Source organism: Toxotes jaculatrix, chromosome 12 (genome assembly GCF_017976425.1).
Source record: "Toxotes jaculatrix isolate fToxJac2 chromosome 12, fToxJac2.pri, whole genome shotgun sequence".
Lineage (NCBI taxonomy): Eukaryota > Metazoa > Chordata > Actinopteri > Toxotidae > Toxotes > Toxotes jaculatrix.
In genome coordinates, this window is record NC_054405.1 from 6,676,533 (window position 1) to 6,695,356 (window position 18,824).

Genomic DNA, 18,824 nt, shown 5'->3' on the forward strand with positions numbered 1-18,824 from the left:
AGGTGCTTGGTTAGGACGTGGCCAAACAAGCAACGAAACATCAACATTAACGACAGTGCACGACACGTTTCCTCGGCGCTGCGTCTCACACTGACACACACAAAAGAAGTAGGATTTAGTGGAGCTTACGCTGTGACAAACTGCAGCACAAGCCTATTGGCTCTGCTGTGTGTGTGTGTGTGTGCAGGAGTGTTCACTGCCCCGTCTGCACGTGACACACACAAACACAAGAAATAGGAGACTTAATAAGGGGCATCCCGTGGCCTAATGGTTGTGGACGGTTCAATTCCTGGCTGGCGAACGTTTGTTGTATTTCATACCCCCTCTCTTTCTTTCTCTCTCTCTGCCCTTGTTTCCTGTCTCTCTCTCTAGACTGTTAACTGTCCAATAAAGAAAAAAATAACGTGTGCACCCATGTGGAGATTTAAAAAAAAAAGAAAAGAAGAAATGCAGGAGACTTTCAGAAACAGTTTGACATTTAGGGAAATATATTTTCAAGAGTTAAGATGAGAAAATGAATATCACTCTCATGTCTGTACAGTCAATATGAAGCAATAACCAGCAGCCAGTCCAACAGTTTTAGAGGACATTATGTGTGGAACCACTTCATGTCCAGGTGCAGTGACTTTAGAAAATGTTCAGTGACTCTGATTTCTTTAAATGAACACAGAAAATCCTCTAACATTCCTCTTCTACATTACCTCCAAATTCAATTATAATAAAATTACGTTTTCATTTGAAAACTATTTCTTACTTTGCCTCAGGGTCCCCAGGAGCCAACTCAGGGGCCCCTGAGGGGCCCTACTCCATGACACATTGTGTCTGTTAAAGTATGTCGAACCTGCCTCCAGACTCAGGTTCTCGGGGATTTTAGAATGTCATCTGCCCTGCAGCCAGATACTGCTTGCACTTCAAAAAAGGCCAAACACCAAACTGTGCACGTGTGCGATTAAAACTTCACCTGTCAGCAGCACTCTGTGGATGAACTAATGGACAAAGAAATCCCTCTTTAAACGATTAAATATTTCCCGTCTCGTTTGTTTGCTCTATCATTTGAGGAATTCAATACATCATTTTAATGACAGAGGGGAAATATGTGATGCTGCAGTGTATCCAGAAAAACAGCCTTCAAAACAAGCAGATACTTGTCAGAATATTACGTTCATTAACTGGATTTGTGGGATCTCACTTCCCATGTTTTTATCTGCCTCTCTTCCTCTCCGTCATGTTGAGAGAGTATGAAGGAGGGAGGGCCGCCGTTTGCAGCCTGACAAAAAGCCACAAGATCTTTTAATCATCTTTTCTCTCTCTGCCTCCACCTTTCCTCCCACTCCCCTCTCCTCTGCTCTTCATCTATTAACTGGAAAATAGACTGGGCCGCTCTGATGCTCTCTCCGTTCCCTCTCCTCGCCGTCACACACAGCGCACGCTCGCTCACACGCCACTCTGATTGTCCACAGAGGCACTCCCTGCTCCACCTCTCAGATGCAAATGTCCAGTGGCCTTTGGCTCGGTAAGGAGACAATAAGATAATCCAGTGAGGATTTGGAGTGGGGCCATATACAAAGGAGGGCAGGTGGGCACATTTGCCTTCAGCTGGCATGCCATGGAAATGAGGTGCCAAAGGCCAGTGGCAACCTGTGCGGTGGCAAGGGGAGACCGGAGCGAGCGAAGGAGGCGAATAGGACTGACAGCCTCTATCACTGTCACATGGATGGCCTGCTGCGTGGCACACAAACAGATGATCACCACCCTGAAGTTTTGATATGGCCTTTATTTACAAAACGCATGTGCATTACGGCTCGTTTCTCAGCAGTGCACAGAACAGGCCTTTTGACATTTTACTTAATCTGAGAGCTTATTCACTTCACTTGTACAGACTGACACACCAAAGAGGAACAGCATCCCTCCATGTCTAAATTCACACTTGCTTTTATGTCTCTTTCTAAATTGCACTCCACACCATAGTCAACATTCTTCCACTGTTTGCCACAAATCTCATACTCTCTAAGGCTGTAACACATTACTGTTCTCACTGACAGTTAATCTAATGTATGAAATGTCACAGAATTGTCCATAAAATGTCCATCACAATTTCTTGCAGCCTAACATGATGTCTTCAAATAGCTTGTTTTGTCTGACCAGCGACTTAAAGCCCAAAGGCATTCAGTTTACAATGATGTAAACACAGCGAATCAGCACAATGGAAGAACGATTAATCAATTATTAAAACAGCTGCTGAATCATTTTCTGTTGAACTACTAATTATTCAATCAACACAAATCTGGCAGATTACATTTTTAAGCTTTAAAGCAAAATCTTTTTCTCCAAATTTTGTTCTTATAAGAATAATTTTCTTATCCCCTCAAAACCTTTGTCTGCTTCCTATCTGACAAAAACAGTGGACAATGAAATAATGAAACATAATTTCTGTTTCTGAGTAAAACAATTACTCCGTGAGCAACAATATCTCATTATCTTCTGTGTTATCTGCATCCAGGCTTGCCAGCAGATGAATCTGTGGCTTGTTATAACAGCAAATGGCAACAAAAGCAGTTGCCGATGCAGACCTAAAGGGACGGAGCATCCACATGCCCTCGCTGACAGCTCGAGCTGCTATAATTTAATGTGCGCTGTAATTATTATTATTATTATTATTATTTTTTGCATCGTGGGATTATGGTGTTCTTGTCAAATTTTCATACATTAGAGGCTTTTTCTTTTTATTTTCCTAGCTGTGTGTATCACTGTCTGGTTCTGTTCTTTAGACTTTGCTACCCAACAAAACTGTCCCCCAGTGTGAGATGATTTCTTTGGTTGATTTCTTTTGTTTGCTTTAAGGTAAGGTGTTTTTTAAAAGGCCTTTATGGGTTTAACTAATCAGCTGTTGGATAAAACACCTTTTAGACATTGTTTTGTTGTTACTGCTTTACTGTTATTGTTTCATTGTTATTTTATCTGTTGTTACAGTTGTTAATTGTTGTTATTCTCTGAGTTTTATCGTGCAAGAAAATTGTGTCAAGTCTATAAAAGAGAGCAGAACTCTGTCACTGACCACTAGCTACTGAAGATATGCTTGCTGAGAGGTCACATGCTTTTCTTTTTAGGTATCAGATGAAAACACACACACACAGACACACAGACACTCTCTCACACACAGCCACAAAGGTAATATGAAACTTGATTTGAGGTGAATCAAAAGTCAATTGGAGGCCATGGAGCCTGAAGTGGTAGGAAGAGTTCAGGGGAAGATATGAAGACGGAGAGGGGAGAAAAAGGAAGGAGGCTGCAGAGCTGTGACATTCCACAGATGTTTGTTGGGCTTGGCTCGCTGTGCACTATGAACCGAGCTTCCGTTTAGCTGATGTACATTTCCTCGGCACAACAACAACAACAACAGCAGCAAGTGTGCCTTCCACTGGGAAGAGACACCCTTCCATCTCTGGGCATGCAGCTGTCACCTCTGGTCTGTCTTGCACATGGATATCTGCCATTTCTAGCAGCTTGTTATTGCAATCTGGGGCATGTAAACATGTTTTGACTGGTCATGTGCCGCTGCAGTGACAGGACGCGCTGGCATCGGCACAGTTTCTGACACAACATTAATAAACAATGTTTCTGGAATAAATGCTTACAATAACAATCAGTCACCATGTTAACAAATTTGTGTAAATTGTTTTGACTATGGACAGTGACGTAAGAGAGGCTTTCCAAAAAAAAAACAAAAAAAACATGGTTAGTCAATAAATCTTTTTTCTTGGGAGGAGCAGTGGTACTCGGAAGTTTGTGTGATTGTTTACACAATAACCAACACAAATTGAAATGCAGTGCAAATTTCAGTTTCATATCAAAGCCACGTTAGGAACTGGCATGGGGACAAGAAGCGTGCCATAAGGATAAAACACATCTGCATTAAAGAATCAGGTGGCTTTTTGGTCAAGAGTGAAAGGCAACAAGACAAATTAGGGAGGAAAGGAAAAAGAACAAAGAAGGTAGACAGCATTGAATTAGAGGACACATTTCCAAGGTGATATAATCTTCCCTACTGTCTAGCCACCTGACCACTGGGAAACAACTGCACTGTCTGCTGCCAAAGTAACACAAGCACACAAACACGCGAGGCTCAGAGAGACGCACCAGCTCCAGCTTTAGCACTCAGTTCACACAGGAGACTAGGTACTAGAGAAAACACTAAACTAAAACTCTTAAGGCCAGCACATTCACTTACACACACAGCCCTATTACTTTGAATTGATTTGCCACTGCCACAAATGGAAAGGATGATGAGCCTCTTTATATATGTCAGATTAAACGTGGAAGGGAGAGAGAAATAGAAAGAGATGGAACGACAAGTCCATAAAAAGAGGAGAAATCCGATCCTCTCCAAGTGTGTCGTAGACAGACACAGATACAGCCAGAGCCGACTAAAGATAATACTGACATAACCCTGACAGCAAGTCGGGTTCCAGCTCCCTCCCCGTTTAGGCTATATCACTCACAAATGCAAACACAAACACTCGCCTATGTGCACACCAGAGTTCCTCTAATACACCTGCTGTCAGCTAAAAAAGCCACTCTCAGCCTGAGCCAGGTACCTTTGATCTTCAGGAAAAAAAATATTTTCAGTAATTATACTCGTTACCATGTTCACATAATCACTTTGCAGCTGCATCCCCACTGTAATGCAACATCTGTTCCTTCTTAAGAAAAAGGCACCTCGTGTGTCACTGCAGTGTCGTATCTATTTAATTATGAAAACATGCACTGTATTCAAAGAAAACAATCTGACTCTGTAGCTGTGCAACATAACACATCCTATACACCTGTGAGTGAAAAACTAAATATGTAATGAGGATGGAACTTTAAGCCTGTTTTAAGCCCAGCTCACACTGAGGCATTAGGTCATGCCATTAGTAATAGAAGTTGTACAGTTGTAATAATAAAGCTTAATTACCCAGAGCCATGGCCAATTAGTCAGCCTCATCCTGGATTAAAGCTGGGCTTCTGCAGTTAACCCACAAAGGCAAGGCCCACTTCTGCCCTTTTTCTTTCAAATTAGAAACGCTTGTTGAAAATCATGTTATAGTTACTGTGGTTGAACATTTTGTCTGCCAGCTGTGACACATTCTACACAGAAATGTTGCTCAATGTTTCCGTGGCCAGATTTGTGGGTTTTCCTAAATGTTTTCCAGAGGGATGAGGAAAGGTTAACAGGAGGAGATCTTCTCTTTGTTTTACTGAGCAAATTAATTAACTTGCAGAATGTCAGAATAAATATCAGATGCCTGGTGACTCTGCACAGTGAAATTAGACTACAATATCAAGTTAACAGCTCAAGGAGAATGTAAACCTTAACAGGGATTGATAATCAAAGCATCTCAGAAATGGCCAACAGTTAGATGTGCTTTATTTTGACTCTCCCAATCACAGCAGTCAGATTTGTTTTTATGTCAAATAAAGGGGAGGATACGACACATGTGTAATCCCCTATTCTTTAACGGTATTAGCCAGCAACATTAGCTCAACTGGATAAACCTATGTAAGCTTTTTCCAAGTAAATCAGCTGTGTGCGTTGGCCTCAATACAACACAGGAAAGGCGAGTAATCAGGACGACACAACAAAAGTTTCAAACTAAACTGAAGTTTAGTGTCAGCTTAGTGTCGTCTTCTCTCCACAACAGATTTATGATCAAAAAGCACATTCAGCAGAACAACAGCTAGCAAGTCTTGCCTCCCCTTTAACTTCATGTTATTCCTTTCTTTAGATACTGCTTCAAATTAGACACAAAAAATATATATTTCTGATAATGGAATTGATCTCAATTAACTTTTACAAACAGATGAACATGAACCAAGTGTTAAACCACCAACATGAACTTGATGAACTATGAACTGCTTTGGCTGATGGCTGCAGAGTGTTGTCTATAAAGATAAAAAAGAAACATAAATACAGGATCAGCCCTCTAATCCTGGGCTCTACGTAAGGATTACATATTTTGTAACCCTCAAATGCATGTTAAATATTTTTTAGTTGCAGAGGGAGTTTGAACTGAAACCTACATCTGGCTGGCAAGGATCTGTATGGAGTTACCAAATTTTAGGGTTTCTTTGGAGTTTGTCTCAGCCCGTGGTGAGATTCCTGCAAATCTTTCATCTTTCATTTTAGGATAGTGCAGGCTACAGTATGACCACCTTGTAGTCTACAGCGATGAGGTGAAATGCCTAACACCATATAAGGGATTAGCTTTAAATGTGGCCATCTGTCTGAACTTCTGGATTAAAGACAGCACCATGGGAATCGCAGTTATTTGTAAAAGGACAGAGAGCAGGGGAGGGAGACAGGGAGGGAGTGACACCTGACAGATTAACTATCAGGACTTCTTCAGGCGTTCGCTTGGCCCCGTGCTCTCACATAGCCTCTAGTCTGGTCACATGGGAAGATGGGAGGAATGGGAGGAATGCAGGGTACAGCAGCTGAGGAGGTGGGAGGGTGAGAAGAGCAGGGGAACTGAGAGGGAGCAGGGGAAATGTAAGGACACAGGATTCCCTCCATGAATAGTGAAATTTGTCCCTGCTGCTGCCCTTGTATTCCACTGCTGACACCAATAAGGGTTTCCACAGTGCCACAATTCAGAAAAAGAGGATGATGCCTGTTACTTGAGTAATGATAGAATTCTGTGTTCTCCCAGGGTCTCTAGCTGCTTTAGAGGAAATGAGGAAGGCATTGAGGAACGGAAATTGGTGGAATAATTTTACAACAAAGTGCTGCGAGTTTCTGGTGACGTCTTGTTTCTTCACACTGCCTGAAACATTCTGTGTATTATGTTCACTGAGCACACAGTGTCATGAGATATGTTAATCACAGTCATTTTAGCCTCTGTTGTTTCATTCACTTGGACATGCTATGCCTTGTTTACCACTATGCTAGAAAGTCATAATCAATTCTTGTAAACTGAGTGGTGCTAACTCAAATACAGAAATGGTTTACCTATTTCCCTCAGCCCAATAACTTTATGGATAAACACTGTTTTAACCTGTGCAGTCAACAAAAATAACACGGCTTGCCTTGACAGTTCAAATGTGGGCATGTAGTTAAGAATGTGTATATCAGTAGAGAGATACAAATTGTAGGGTCTCTGCAAGGGCAGTGATGCAAAGGACTTCACTTTAAATTGTAACAGTAAAGTGATGCAATGGGAAATGGGCTATTAATAATGTATAATTGCGCAGCAATTAAGGAAGTGACCCATACCAATGAAAAACACTGGTATTTTCCTTTAAGAGCCATATTTATCTTCTGGACAGGATCTCTCCAGCAACATGATATATCCAGAGTGCCGGGTCACATGGTCCCACAGACCAGTCTCCCTGGAGTTCTTGTTGCTAGAGAGACTGATGAAGTACAGGGAAGACCAAAGGGTAGGGGGTCGAGTACTGGGGGGTGGGGTATTTAGGAGAGGTGCGGAGTTGTCCTGTACGTCTTTATCAGTGCTACTTGTCTATATGCACACTGCAGGTTACATATGCTGTTTTGTCTGGCTGCACTTCTTGTGCCTTCCATCAATAATTCTACTGAAAAGCGAGTGTGCCAACACTCTGACTGCCCTCGGTGTGGACTGGCTTGCATGCCGATTGTTGACGAGCATGTTTGTGTGCTCGTGTCCCTGTGTGTGTGTGTTGTGCTGGGAGCAGGGAGGGGATAAATTTAGCGCTTTAGCCCCAGACTGGAGGCAGTGGCCCTTTATCCTGCACTGTCCTACTTAACAGAGTGCTGCTCTCTGCTTCCGCCTGCCACAGCGCACCAGGGCTCTCACATTCACCTCCCAACGTCAGGCCAAAACAATAGAGGAAGAATGTGCTCGGCCACACAACACACAGTCATGCAGAAAAGTGCAGACAGTCACATGTGTTTATGCGGGCAGAAATGTTACTGTATAACTATGTTTTGCATTCATTCATTATTATTCGCTCTTGGAATACGAGCTGCTGCACACTGGCCTCATTTCATAACAGCTTGATTTGTTAATGATGCTTTCAGTTAGACAACAACAACTAAATGCACAGCAGACTACACATATTGGAAAAACAGTGGAGTAGAAATCTAACACTGTCCTGATTGCAGCACAGTTGGAGTACATTGTAGATCTTGTAAACGCTGCTTTAAATACAGAGTGCATACCAAGCAGATAAAAAGAAATGATATCCCTTTTGTCCTGATCAAATTGAAACATCAAAGATTTAATGTTGCTCTGAATTTCGGCAATGCAGCCAATTAGAAGCAAGTCAACGAGTTAGTCTGCCTTAAGCTGACCAATAGAGCACAAGCATCCCGCTTCACCTTGGAAACACACGATCCCAGGGTGCATTTCCCTGCTGCCATGACAACCAAGAGGAGCTCTCCCTTGCTCGATCCCTCCCTCCCTCCCTTCATCCCTTGTGTTCTCTCCCACTCTCTCTCTCTCTCACTCTCTCTCTCTCTCTCTCTCTGTGTTTCCTGAAGCCAGTCTACCTAGCAGCAAAAGGTTCTCAGAAACAACCAGGCTGCACAACTTGGAGCCGCCTGTGCTCCAGACAAAGAGAATTACTGTCAGCTGTATCAACACATACTGCTGCATTTGCAGGTCAGGTTAAAAACAAAAGGCTCTGGCCAACCACTGCACACTGATCTATTTAAAGAAATATGTTAGAAACAGTTCAACTGTTTGATTTTGATGTTAATCTTGGAGAATTTATTTCTCTTGTGGAATCATAAGAATTACATTTTCTGAGAAAAATTCGGTCAATCTTTCATAATATCTAGATTAAAAAAAAAAAAAGGAGGAAATACGAGCAACTGGAGGCACCAAAAGACGTTTTCATTATTAAAGATTCTGAAAATTCAGTTTGCTGCCTACTGCTTACCACACACATCAGGCTAAAATGAGAAAGAAGGGAGGGAGGGGGGAGAGATGATGTAAGCATTTCAACACAGGCTTAGGTCTGAGGTTATGAACACTGTCAGCTAGCAACAGCCTCCACCAACTGGAGACTCTAGACGCTGCACAGGAGTCGCCCGATGATCAGAGGGATATCCAGTGTTTCCCATAAGCAGATTTGATGTGAGCGGCCCACCCAAAAAGATCTTTCAGTATTTGTAATTATTTCTAGCTCTCGAAAGGTCTGTGTGAAAATGTAATTCAAAGATCGGATTGGTGACTGAAAATGACAAGTGTACAGCAATGGCGCATTCATGTAGAGATGCAAAGGCTATTCGATTAATCGATCAGTCAGTGGAAAGTAAATTGATCATCAACTATTTCATTAACCAATTAGGGCTGCAACAATTATTTTTATGATTGATTAACCTGCCATTCATTTTTTTGATCAATGGATTCATTAAATCCACATCTTTGTGACAAAAAGTAATAACAGCAGAATCTGTTTACAAAGTTTTACAAATCTTTATATACAATTATGGACACTTGTTCTGATGATTCAAAACTGCAGAGTTTCTAAAATGCATAAAACTTGCTGAATTGACAGAATCGACAGCTAAGGAGCCGGATGAGCCAGCAGAAGAATGGCAGCTAAAGTAGGGTTAGAGTTGCCAAAAACAACAATGTATTAATGAATTTTTCAAAACCTTTACAGACTTGTTGTTATTAAAAGCATGTCATCATGCATTAGAATCAAAAACTATGGCACCGTCCTGGACAGAGGCAAGTACCGTAGTAATACATAAAGAGGGTAAAGACCCCACTGAACGCCAGTCCTATTGACCAATATCAATGCTGATCCGGGATGATCGTATAATAACAGCCATCTTGGCTAGACGAGTTAATCAGATAATCTCTCAAATTATTCATCCTGACCAGACCGGATTTATCACTGGAGGACACTATGGAGATAATTTGCAACATCTGCTAAATATAATATCCCATCAAACAGATAAGGAATCAGAAACAATTATTATATCCCTAGATGCAAAAAAGGCATTTGATCAGTAATCATTGGAATATTTAATCCAAACATTAAAACTGTTCAGATTTGGTGCTAACTTTAAAAGTTGGATACACTTATGAACACACTAAACACTCTACTCAGCTCCTCAGGCTAGATCAGGAAGATTCATATTGGAACGTGGATGCAGACAAGGTTGCTCCCTATCACCTTTGCTGTTTGCTATTAGTATCAAACCACTGGCCTAGCTCAATGATGTAAAAGGAATTGGAATAAATAAAGAAGAAAATAAATTAACGTTTTATGTGGATGATGTCTTATTATATTTGACAGAACCTATATCAACAATACCGCATTTAAAGAGGCTTAGGACGCATTAGTAGTGATTAGGAACAATGGTCCCTTCTCCTCTTTCTCCACTGGGTCGCACTGAAAGGCTCTGTATAAATGTTCTGCCCACACTACTTGTTTCAGATGCTACCTATAGAAATTCAACTTTGGATGATTTTGATTAAGTAATTTCACAATTCATAGGGCAAAATAGCACCCTTGAATTAGACATAAAGCTTTGCAGCTATCTAAGGCAGATGGAGTTCTTACACCAAATAATAATTATTTCTGAGCTGCACAAATGAAGCCTTTGCAGGTGTAGATTCAGAGTGGCACATACACCATACACATGCTGGGTTGACACATATATATTTAAAAAAAAAACCCATGCAAATCCTACTTTTATAGATGCCCCTATGCAAGAATTGGCAGACTGGACTAAGATCACTCTTAAAATCTGGAATCAAACACAGCAAGCTTTCCGGAAACCAAAGTTAATCTCATCATTATCAAGCACTGGATTTGTGAAGACCTTTAAACCCAAATATTTAGATAAGGGCTTAGAAAATGGGCAGATCACTGAATGGTTTATCTGCACCGGTCATTCAATGGTGACAATCTTAAGACATCTGAAGGTTGAAAAATAACTTTTGATTGATTTTCTGAGAATTTTATGGTCACATAGGAAAGATGATATGGCTTTAAAGACATTGTTGTTTTTCCTTGTTGAAAATCCACCTGTGATTTAGAAGAAGAGACAATACTAAATAGTGCCTGACCTACTTGTTGATGAAAGGTGAACAAGGTGCTTAGAGGAGCCAGATGACAGAGGTGTTAGCAAACACTGTTAAGTAATCAGTTTAGTGTGTTTCTGGATTTAGAGATGGAAGGAAATGTATCTGAGAATGAATGGTATGTAACAGAGTACAGTTAGTTATAAGGGGGGGGGTGACCAAAAATGAATTTAGACTAAATAATGATACACAATATATATCTCAGTATTTCTACACGGTGGGCTAAATGTTCAGTTGTAAGTCAAAGCCACATGTCAGATGTCACGAGCACTTTTATGAAAACAGATTGATCAGAGTCAAATGCAAAGACACGGTTTCCTCCTCTGTATATAAATAAATAGCCTGTATTAAATAAAAAAAATAGCTCTGTGAATGCTCCTTCAGTTGTTTTCAACAACAATAACACACGGATTAAAACAGAGTACAATTACAGTTTTTCCTCTCAGAACAACAAGAGAATGAAAATAACCACAGACCTACCATGATCGAAAATATACATCTACAGAATATATCAACATATAAATGAAAAAATGTAGTGAGGACCAGTGCTGAGCCTCCCTCCATGTTGCAGGAGAACTTGTGAGCGAATGGGGTTTTGCGAGATGCAAACACTGGCACAGCTTTACAAAGAAGCAGGCTAAGTAACACAACATCAAGCCATATTGATATAAATCATCCTATATCTCGTTGGAAAATATTTCAACACACCACCCAGCCCTAGTCGGATACAGTTTTCACAGGACAATAAGAGTGGGGAATTCCCTGGAACTTTTCAATCCCACTCCCTATGGAATCCGCTAGTCACTGAGCGAATGATGTAAGATGTCAGCACTGACATAAAAGCCATCGTCATGCCACCCATGAGGATGAAGTCTCCCTGGGGGGTGGACAGTTCTCTGTGGCATTACTGGTAGGACAAACCAGAGCACGACACAAAGAATGTAGAGGAGGATCACACACAAGCATGAGAGAGTGGGACCTAACACTGCGTATTCAGCATTTCTTTGTCCCGCAGAAATGAAAAAAAAAAAAAAAACAACACTACTTGACTCATTTAATAAATTACAAACACCACACCTCTACATCAGAAAGAGCTCAAAAATGTTTCACAATCAGACCAGCTGGTCTGGGACAGTAGAGACATAAATAAAAAGACACAAAAGTGGTCCTGTGAATTTCTATCAAAGGTCGGTGGCGCTTTGTTTGTCAGAATCCCAGCGTGGCCGGGGCACAGCGGAACACACCAAAGGGAGAGGGAAAAACATCCTTGACGACAACTTCGATTCAGGGTGGTTGCACCACTATTTATAACCTTCCCAGTCTGCTCCGTGACAGCGGAGGGGGATGGAGGGAAGGGGAGAGAGAGAGAAAGTGAGAGAAAGGAGTGAGAAAACCAGACACACAGACAGCGGGTGGCCTGTTAATTCCAGAGCAGAGGAAAAGACCATTGTCGCCGCCCCCCCCCCCCCCCCCCGCCCCCCCCCCCGCCCCCCCCCCAATGACTGAGGCCCTCTGTGATTAGCGTACTGGGTAAAGAGGCAATAAAGCTAAAAACAAGGCATGAATATGGCTTAAAAGAGAAGTGGCTGATTCTTATTATTTTGTTTATTAATCTGCCACTTAAGTGAAAATCTATTGTACTTGTACTGAGACATGAGTCTCTGTTGACAGATTCAAGGCCCTGAAAGAGACTGTATTAAAGCTGGTGACTCCGATCTGCCACCTCACACTGTGGTAATGATAAAGACGAGCTGACAGCAGATATCAGAGTTCTGGCCATTTCTAACCTGGACAGCACCACTGGCCTGCAAACAAACACACACGTGTCTGTACACACACCAGACAACAACACCAAAACAACTTCAAAAACAATAACACACTGAGACACACACACACACACACAAACACACACCACAGAGTGGGGAGTTTGCTAACTGTTAAGAGAACAAAATAACAGCCTCTTTGATTCTAGAGCTTCTTTTTTCACAGTTTAGAGGCTGTTGTCTGCTGTCTGGTTTAACACTGCCCTGCAGCTGTTACACATATACAAGTATTACATCTGCCACACCTCACATTACAATAGTAATTTACAAAAAACTACATTTAAAAAGACCTCTATCTGAGCTGTCAAACACTCACAGCCTGTGATGTGTGGAGACAGGGTGAGGTAGTAAGAGTCAGGGAGTTGGTGGGGATGTATGGCAAAAACTGCCACGGTCATTTTCTCCTCACTGCCCGCCTCTCCATCTCTTATCAATAAAGCCAGACACCGACGGCAAGAAATCCAGCTCGGCAGATAGCAAAGAGGAGGTGGAGGATGTCTCAGTCATACAGAAAATACACTAAGAGCGAGAGGAGAGATAGGAGACAGTGCTGGCACAGTTGGCACGACAGTACCTCTTTGAGTTTTCTTTTAAACTCTCATATCATAACAGTAAAGTAGTGTACAATGCAGGGTGTCCCCAGCTGATCCACATGCATTTTTCTGAAACACAAATTATAATAAGGTATATAGGTTATGAAAAGCCTGATCTATTTACAAACCTTGGTTTGTTTGTCTTTGGTACAGCAGATGTCAAAAGTGCCCAAATGTTCTCCATTAAAAAACTAACAAAGTGAACTAAACAAAGCAATCTGCAAGCCAATGACCCACAAGTCTCAGGTGAACCACACTGCCGCTGTTGGTTGAAAGCTGCATTTGAACATCAGTATTTTCTTGATGTTGGAGATAAAGAATCACAGCAGAGCACTATGTTATGGCAACCACAGATTAAAAGCTGCACAGTCTATATTTTTCTAAAGGTTCCCTGTGGAGTTTCAGACCTCTCGTACCGCTATGGAGATGTTTTTCTATCAGCGGGTCTCCATTTTGTTTATCTCGTGTATGTGTATAAGGACAGATATGCACATGTGAATACACATGTGACAGTACACAGTCCGTCTGCTGATCACATTACCACCATCCAATGTGCCAAGATATGCTCCAATACCTCAACAAATATAGGGAATATGCTAGTAAACATGGATGTAAACAATGCTGGAATTTTTTTTTTTGTTTTATGAGAAAGAAAATGCACTTGACCATAGTTTTGCAAGCACGGTGGAAACACGGTTGTATATGTTGTCTTTATTTATTTATTTTTAAAATTTTGTTGCCTCCAAGGTCAGATGTCATTTTTCCATTGACAGAATTGCAGCAGCTTATATGAATCCTCATTTTGCTAAATACGACTCATGAATGCAAACATGTTTTGAGCTGGATATAACTGATAGGTCATCCACCTGTGATTAACAGCTACCTGTTTCATTTATGGTTAAATGAAAGTACTGTTGTTGTACTTTCCGGAGATCCCTGGTACAATACATGCCACATCCAAAGCAGCCATATGAATACGAGTACTACTATCAAGTATGGCCTAGTGGGAATAGAAGCTCTAACTGTGGAAGTGTTGGTTTAATAGCCTGCACACTGAACAACACATAAAAACTGTAACCCTGTGTCTGTTGGAGCAGTGCTCAGCCCACTGAGCTGCACCAGACCACATCACAGACGGCAGCAACAGACATAACAGTAAAGTCAAGAAAATATCCATTTCTGCGGTGCAGGTACACGCACAGAGCAGTGCCATTACGGAGAGACAACCTGGACAAGAACTTGACAGAACAAGTGGTGCCACCATACCTCTTGTTGATGGGCTTCTCATCCTTCTCGTAGGGTTTGACAAACCACTTGCCGATGCGAACGAAGCTGCGATTCATGAGGCAGCGCTCCAGCAAGTTGTGGATGGCTTTGAACAGCAGCGTGCGACACTCATATGAAAGGCCGTTCTCCCACAGCCCGTCATCCTCGGCTGGAAAAAGGAGAGGAGAGAGACAGAGAAAGGTGAGTGCGGTGGAAGGCTTTGAGAGTTTTCCTGCCATTTTTACAAACCAGTAAGAACTCTCCGAGGCAAAACAATATCAATCTAGACAGTACAAAAAACTCCATTTACAATTACAGCAGGAGTGGTGCATGTCGCAGCTGTGGCTGGTAGAAATAAACCACAAAGCAGCCTTACACTTAATCAGATCAGATGGTACAATTGCTAATCATCAGAGTTTGCAAGATTAAGTGTGCCACTGCCACAATAAAAATATTGTCACAATATACTGCGTCACCAATCTCAAGCTTTGAAGTTAAAAAGATTTTATGAGCCTTCTCCAAAACAAAAACAGATTCTGTGATTTTGCTATTTACAAAAACAATTACTGATTAAAGTGTTCATGTATTTTTTTAAAACAGCAAAATGACAGAATCTTTTTTGTTTTGAAGAAGACACTTTAAACCAGCCAGAACACACAGGTAACGTCTAACATAGACGAACTGAGACTGATGCATGAATATGTACACACTGTGTGGATTACAACAACTCTGAGCACACCTTCACAATGACAATGCCAATGACTGCACACTCAGTAAATGTAGCCATATAGACGACATTATGAATCATCTCCAAGTCTGACAGACTTTCTAATAAACATGTATGTAGCTGTGAGCAACTGCATCAACTAATCAAACACACAGGTAACTCAGAGGAGCATTTTGTGCATTCACTGTGCACAAGATGCTATCCTGTGCATAATCAGTGAAGGAAAACTGCGACAAGGTTACTCTCGTGCAATCTAATGAGCACGACGAGCCATTTCCAAGGACCTGCCAGTGAACACTCAACACCCTGATAGAGAAATTTCACATTTCCTGGAATGCAAAACAGTAAGTCATATCTAAAGTGACATCTGAAAATCCTATCACATAAAGATGGCAAACATAAAGAACATGGAAATGCAAACATGAGTGTGCTCACTGTGGCAGAGAGAGAGAGGTGAAGCAGAAACCTGCTGTTAGGCTGTGGAGGTTTCAGGTGCTTTCTGCTCCTGCACACATTGAGTTTTAATACCAGGGTTTAGGAGGACAGTGGTACACAAATTCACAGCCCCAGTTTTGTTTTCGGTACAGTGGGGAAAACCAAGATTTGAGTTCTTGTCGTTTAGCTATAAAAGGTAAAGGCACTCCAACGTTTGCAAAATGTCAGCATGTGACATGGCATAAAACAAAAACGTGCCCATGTGCAAACATTGTATTGTGGCACACAGCGTGTAAATACCGTGTCTTCTACATATTTGATTCTGTTAATGTATCTGCCACAGCAAGCCTGTGTGTGAAGTCCCTTCCACAGTCACAGTTTCAGTGAGTGGCTGCTTCAACACTAGGGGGAAAAGGACTTGTAGCTCTATCTGTGCAAGCCTCCCTCCAGTAATAGATACACCTGGGTGACACTGTTGCAAATGAGATAACATGTTTGATGTGGCGATTTCCAGAAACCAGTGGTGACACTCAATTCCTGTCCCATGTACTACTCGACGTCCACTGAAGCTATAATTTACTGGGAAACAAAGGTGCTTGCAGATATAAGGAGTGACTGGGGATGCTTTTCTCTGGCGTCTCTTCTGCATTACACACACTGGGCTAACAAAACTAGCACGGTTTAGCTAACAGACAGCAACTGATACACTGCCAAAGCTCTCAGGTAGAACTTGCACTTCTGAGTTTCTGTTCCACACGTGCAAAGAGTTAGACTGTAATTAGACAGAGTTACACTCACAGCACTATAATTATTTGGTGCATATGGCGTACCGAACTGAAACAACTCACATACCAAACTGTACCAAGCTGGCCAGGATAAAGCTACGTACCGCTGTACCCATATCAGGGTTGCTTTCTGAATCACATTCTGCGCTGGCCTGAATGCTGGTCTAATCTCATTAACAGCCACTGCTCACATCTTACAGCACTTAAGCTCCTTTCAGTCAAGTCTACAGCAAACATCTCCCCAAGTGTGCTGTCTCTGCCTGAGAGCAGACGAAATAAATACCGGGTGTGACCCACCCTTCGTGTCAGCTTGACGTGCGCCAGCTAGGCACAAGCCCAGAGGCAAGTTAATCAAATTTTATTGAATTATTAAATGAACCCCTGGCTTGCTCTTGTAATGCAAAGGTATGTAAAGATATTTTTAATTTAGAGGATTCCAAGGCTATCAAAATAAGAAATGACATCGATTTGCTTCCTTGAACAAGAGAGACCGTGTGCCAGCTCGGCAGGTTTGAAAGGTTTTTTTAAGGAGATGCTGAGCGCTTTAATGCTTTTCCTGAATTTAAGCAAACAGCCAGCTATGTCGCTAAACATCTGCTGGAAAAACATAAAAGCAGGGGTGTCAATTTTAATTTAGAATGGAACAAAGATATCCCAACTCCATCAAATTCACTTTCAAATGTCACAGCTCGACTAGACGCACCAAGTTTGGCTAGCCTCTAAACCACTGCATTCAGCCAAAGGAAAGCAACTTCAGGCTAGCTGCCAAGTAAAGGGGGCTACGTGCCCGATGATTTTGAGAGCAACAGACTAATTCATCAGGTGCACGCACATCTTGGGGGATAAGATCAGGAACACAGAAAAACAGGGCAAAGGCAGGAAAAAGGAAGGAAAACTGCAATTTCCGATTAAAAATTAACCGCAACTGCAGAACAGAAAAAAAAAAAATCAACAGTAAAAAGCCATTCAACTTTCTAGAAAATGTGGGTGTGATAGAGTATGCATGGGATCCAGTAGGTTTTTCCACTAAGTCTGCTTTGAGTGATTTAGCAGCTGGTGTGGCCATCCTGAGAGACATGGCAGGCGAGGGGGGCAAAAAGTCAAGACGAAAAGAAACCCTTCCCACTGACCCACTGACAGCACATTAACAGAAAGCACGGGGAAAAAACAAAATAGGATTTAGGCCAAACACTAACGCTGAAGAGACAGGCCAGTGTAGCTGATAACGTGAAAGACTGGGGAATATGGGGAGAGCCGCAAAGCTCAAATTTAATGTAAGAGAGACATCAAACCAGCATGCATTTTGCAGTTAAACATGCAGTCCTGATTTAGCCCTCTGTTAATGACGGTAAGACTGGCAGAAATCTCCCTCCACCTACTTTTATATCAACCACCACCACGGCGATCCCATCTGCCCCGTACCTCCTCCCCTCTGCTGCATGTCCCTCCTCAGTCTCTCCCTCTAGCGCCAAGCAACTCTAAAACAGGCGTCTGGTTTACATCAAGAGTTCCTAACGACCTCATGTTCATCATACAACGCCCGCTGCAACACTCCCCGCTTCAGACCGACAAACACAGCAACACTAAGTCCAAATCTAATGTCAGTTATGATATAAACAACATGACACTCACTCACTCACTAGAAACAGCAATGCAACATTTTAAAACTAATTTTCACAAGAAAAGCAGCAGGACAGGAGTGATTCTGAGCCAGATGTGACTTGGCTTTGCAACTTTTAGTTGAGGAATCTCCATGATGAATGTCTATGGACTCTACCTGCTGCAGCGACAGGGTAACAACTCCCAAGTAACAAGTTCACAGGGAGAAAAAAAAAAAAGAAATAAAAATATTTAACCAAAAAAGAGAAAAATTTAATCGAATCCCAGAACATGTATGTTTTTCTTGTTGCACTTGTCATTCCAGGTTTTCTTTAGTGAAAGTTAAAGACATTCTGCATAAACAGTCCACTGAAAAGTAAGTCACACTATGGGACCCTTGAGCTGTGCAGAGAAACAGAGAGGTCAGGGGTCATGGTAAAGCTGCAAAACAGCAAAAATATTTAACTATTCAACAAACCAAACAGAACTGACCTTTGCTTTAACATTCTTACTGCCCAATACTATTTTTATTA

The 18,824-nt window shown here is 41.8% G+C and overlaps 1 protein-coding gene across 1 annotated transcript in view; it reads right to left on the minus strand.

The window, feature by feature from the left end:
* Positions 1-18,824, minus strand: part of med13a (mediator complex subunit 13a) — a 72,086-nt gene that overhangs the window by 37,580 nt on the left and 15,682 nt on the right. The window contains exon 3 of the mRNA XM_041051005.1: positions 14,746-14,914. Within this exon, the coding sequence (XP_040906939.1) occupies positions 14,746-14,914 (169 nt within the window). The remainder of the gene's footprint in view (positions 1-14,745; positions 14,915-18,824) is intronic.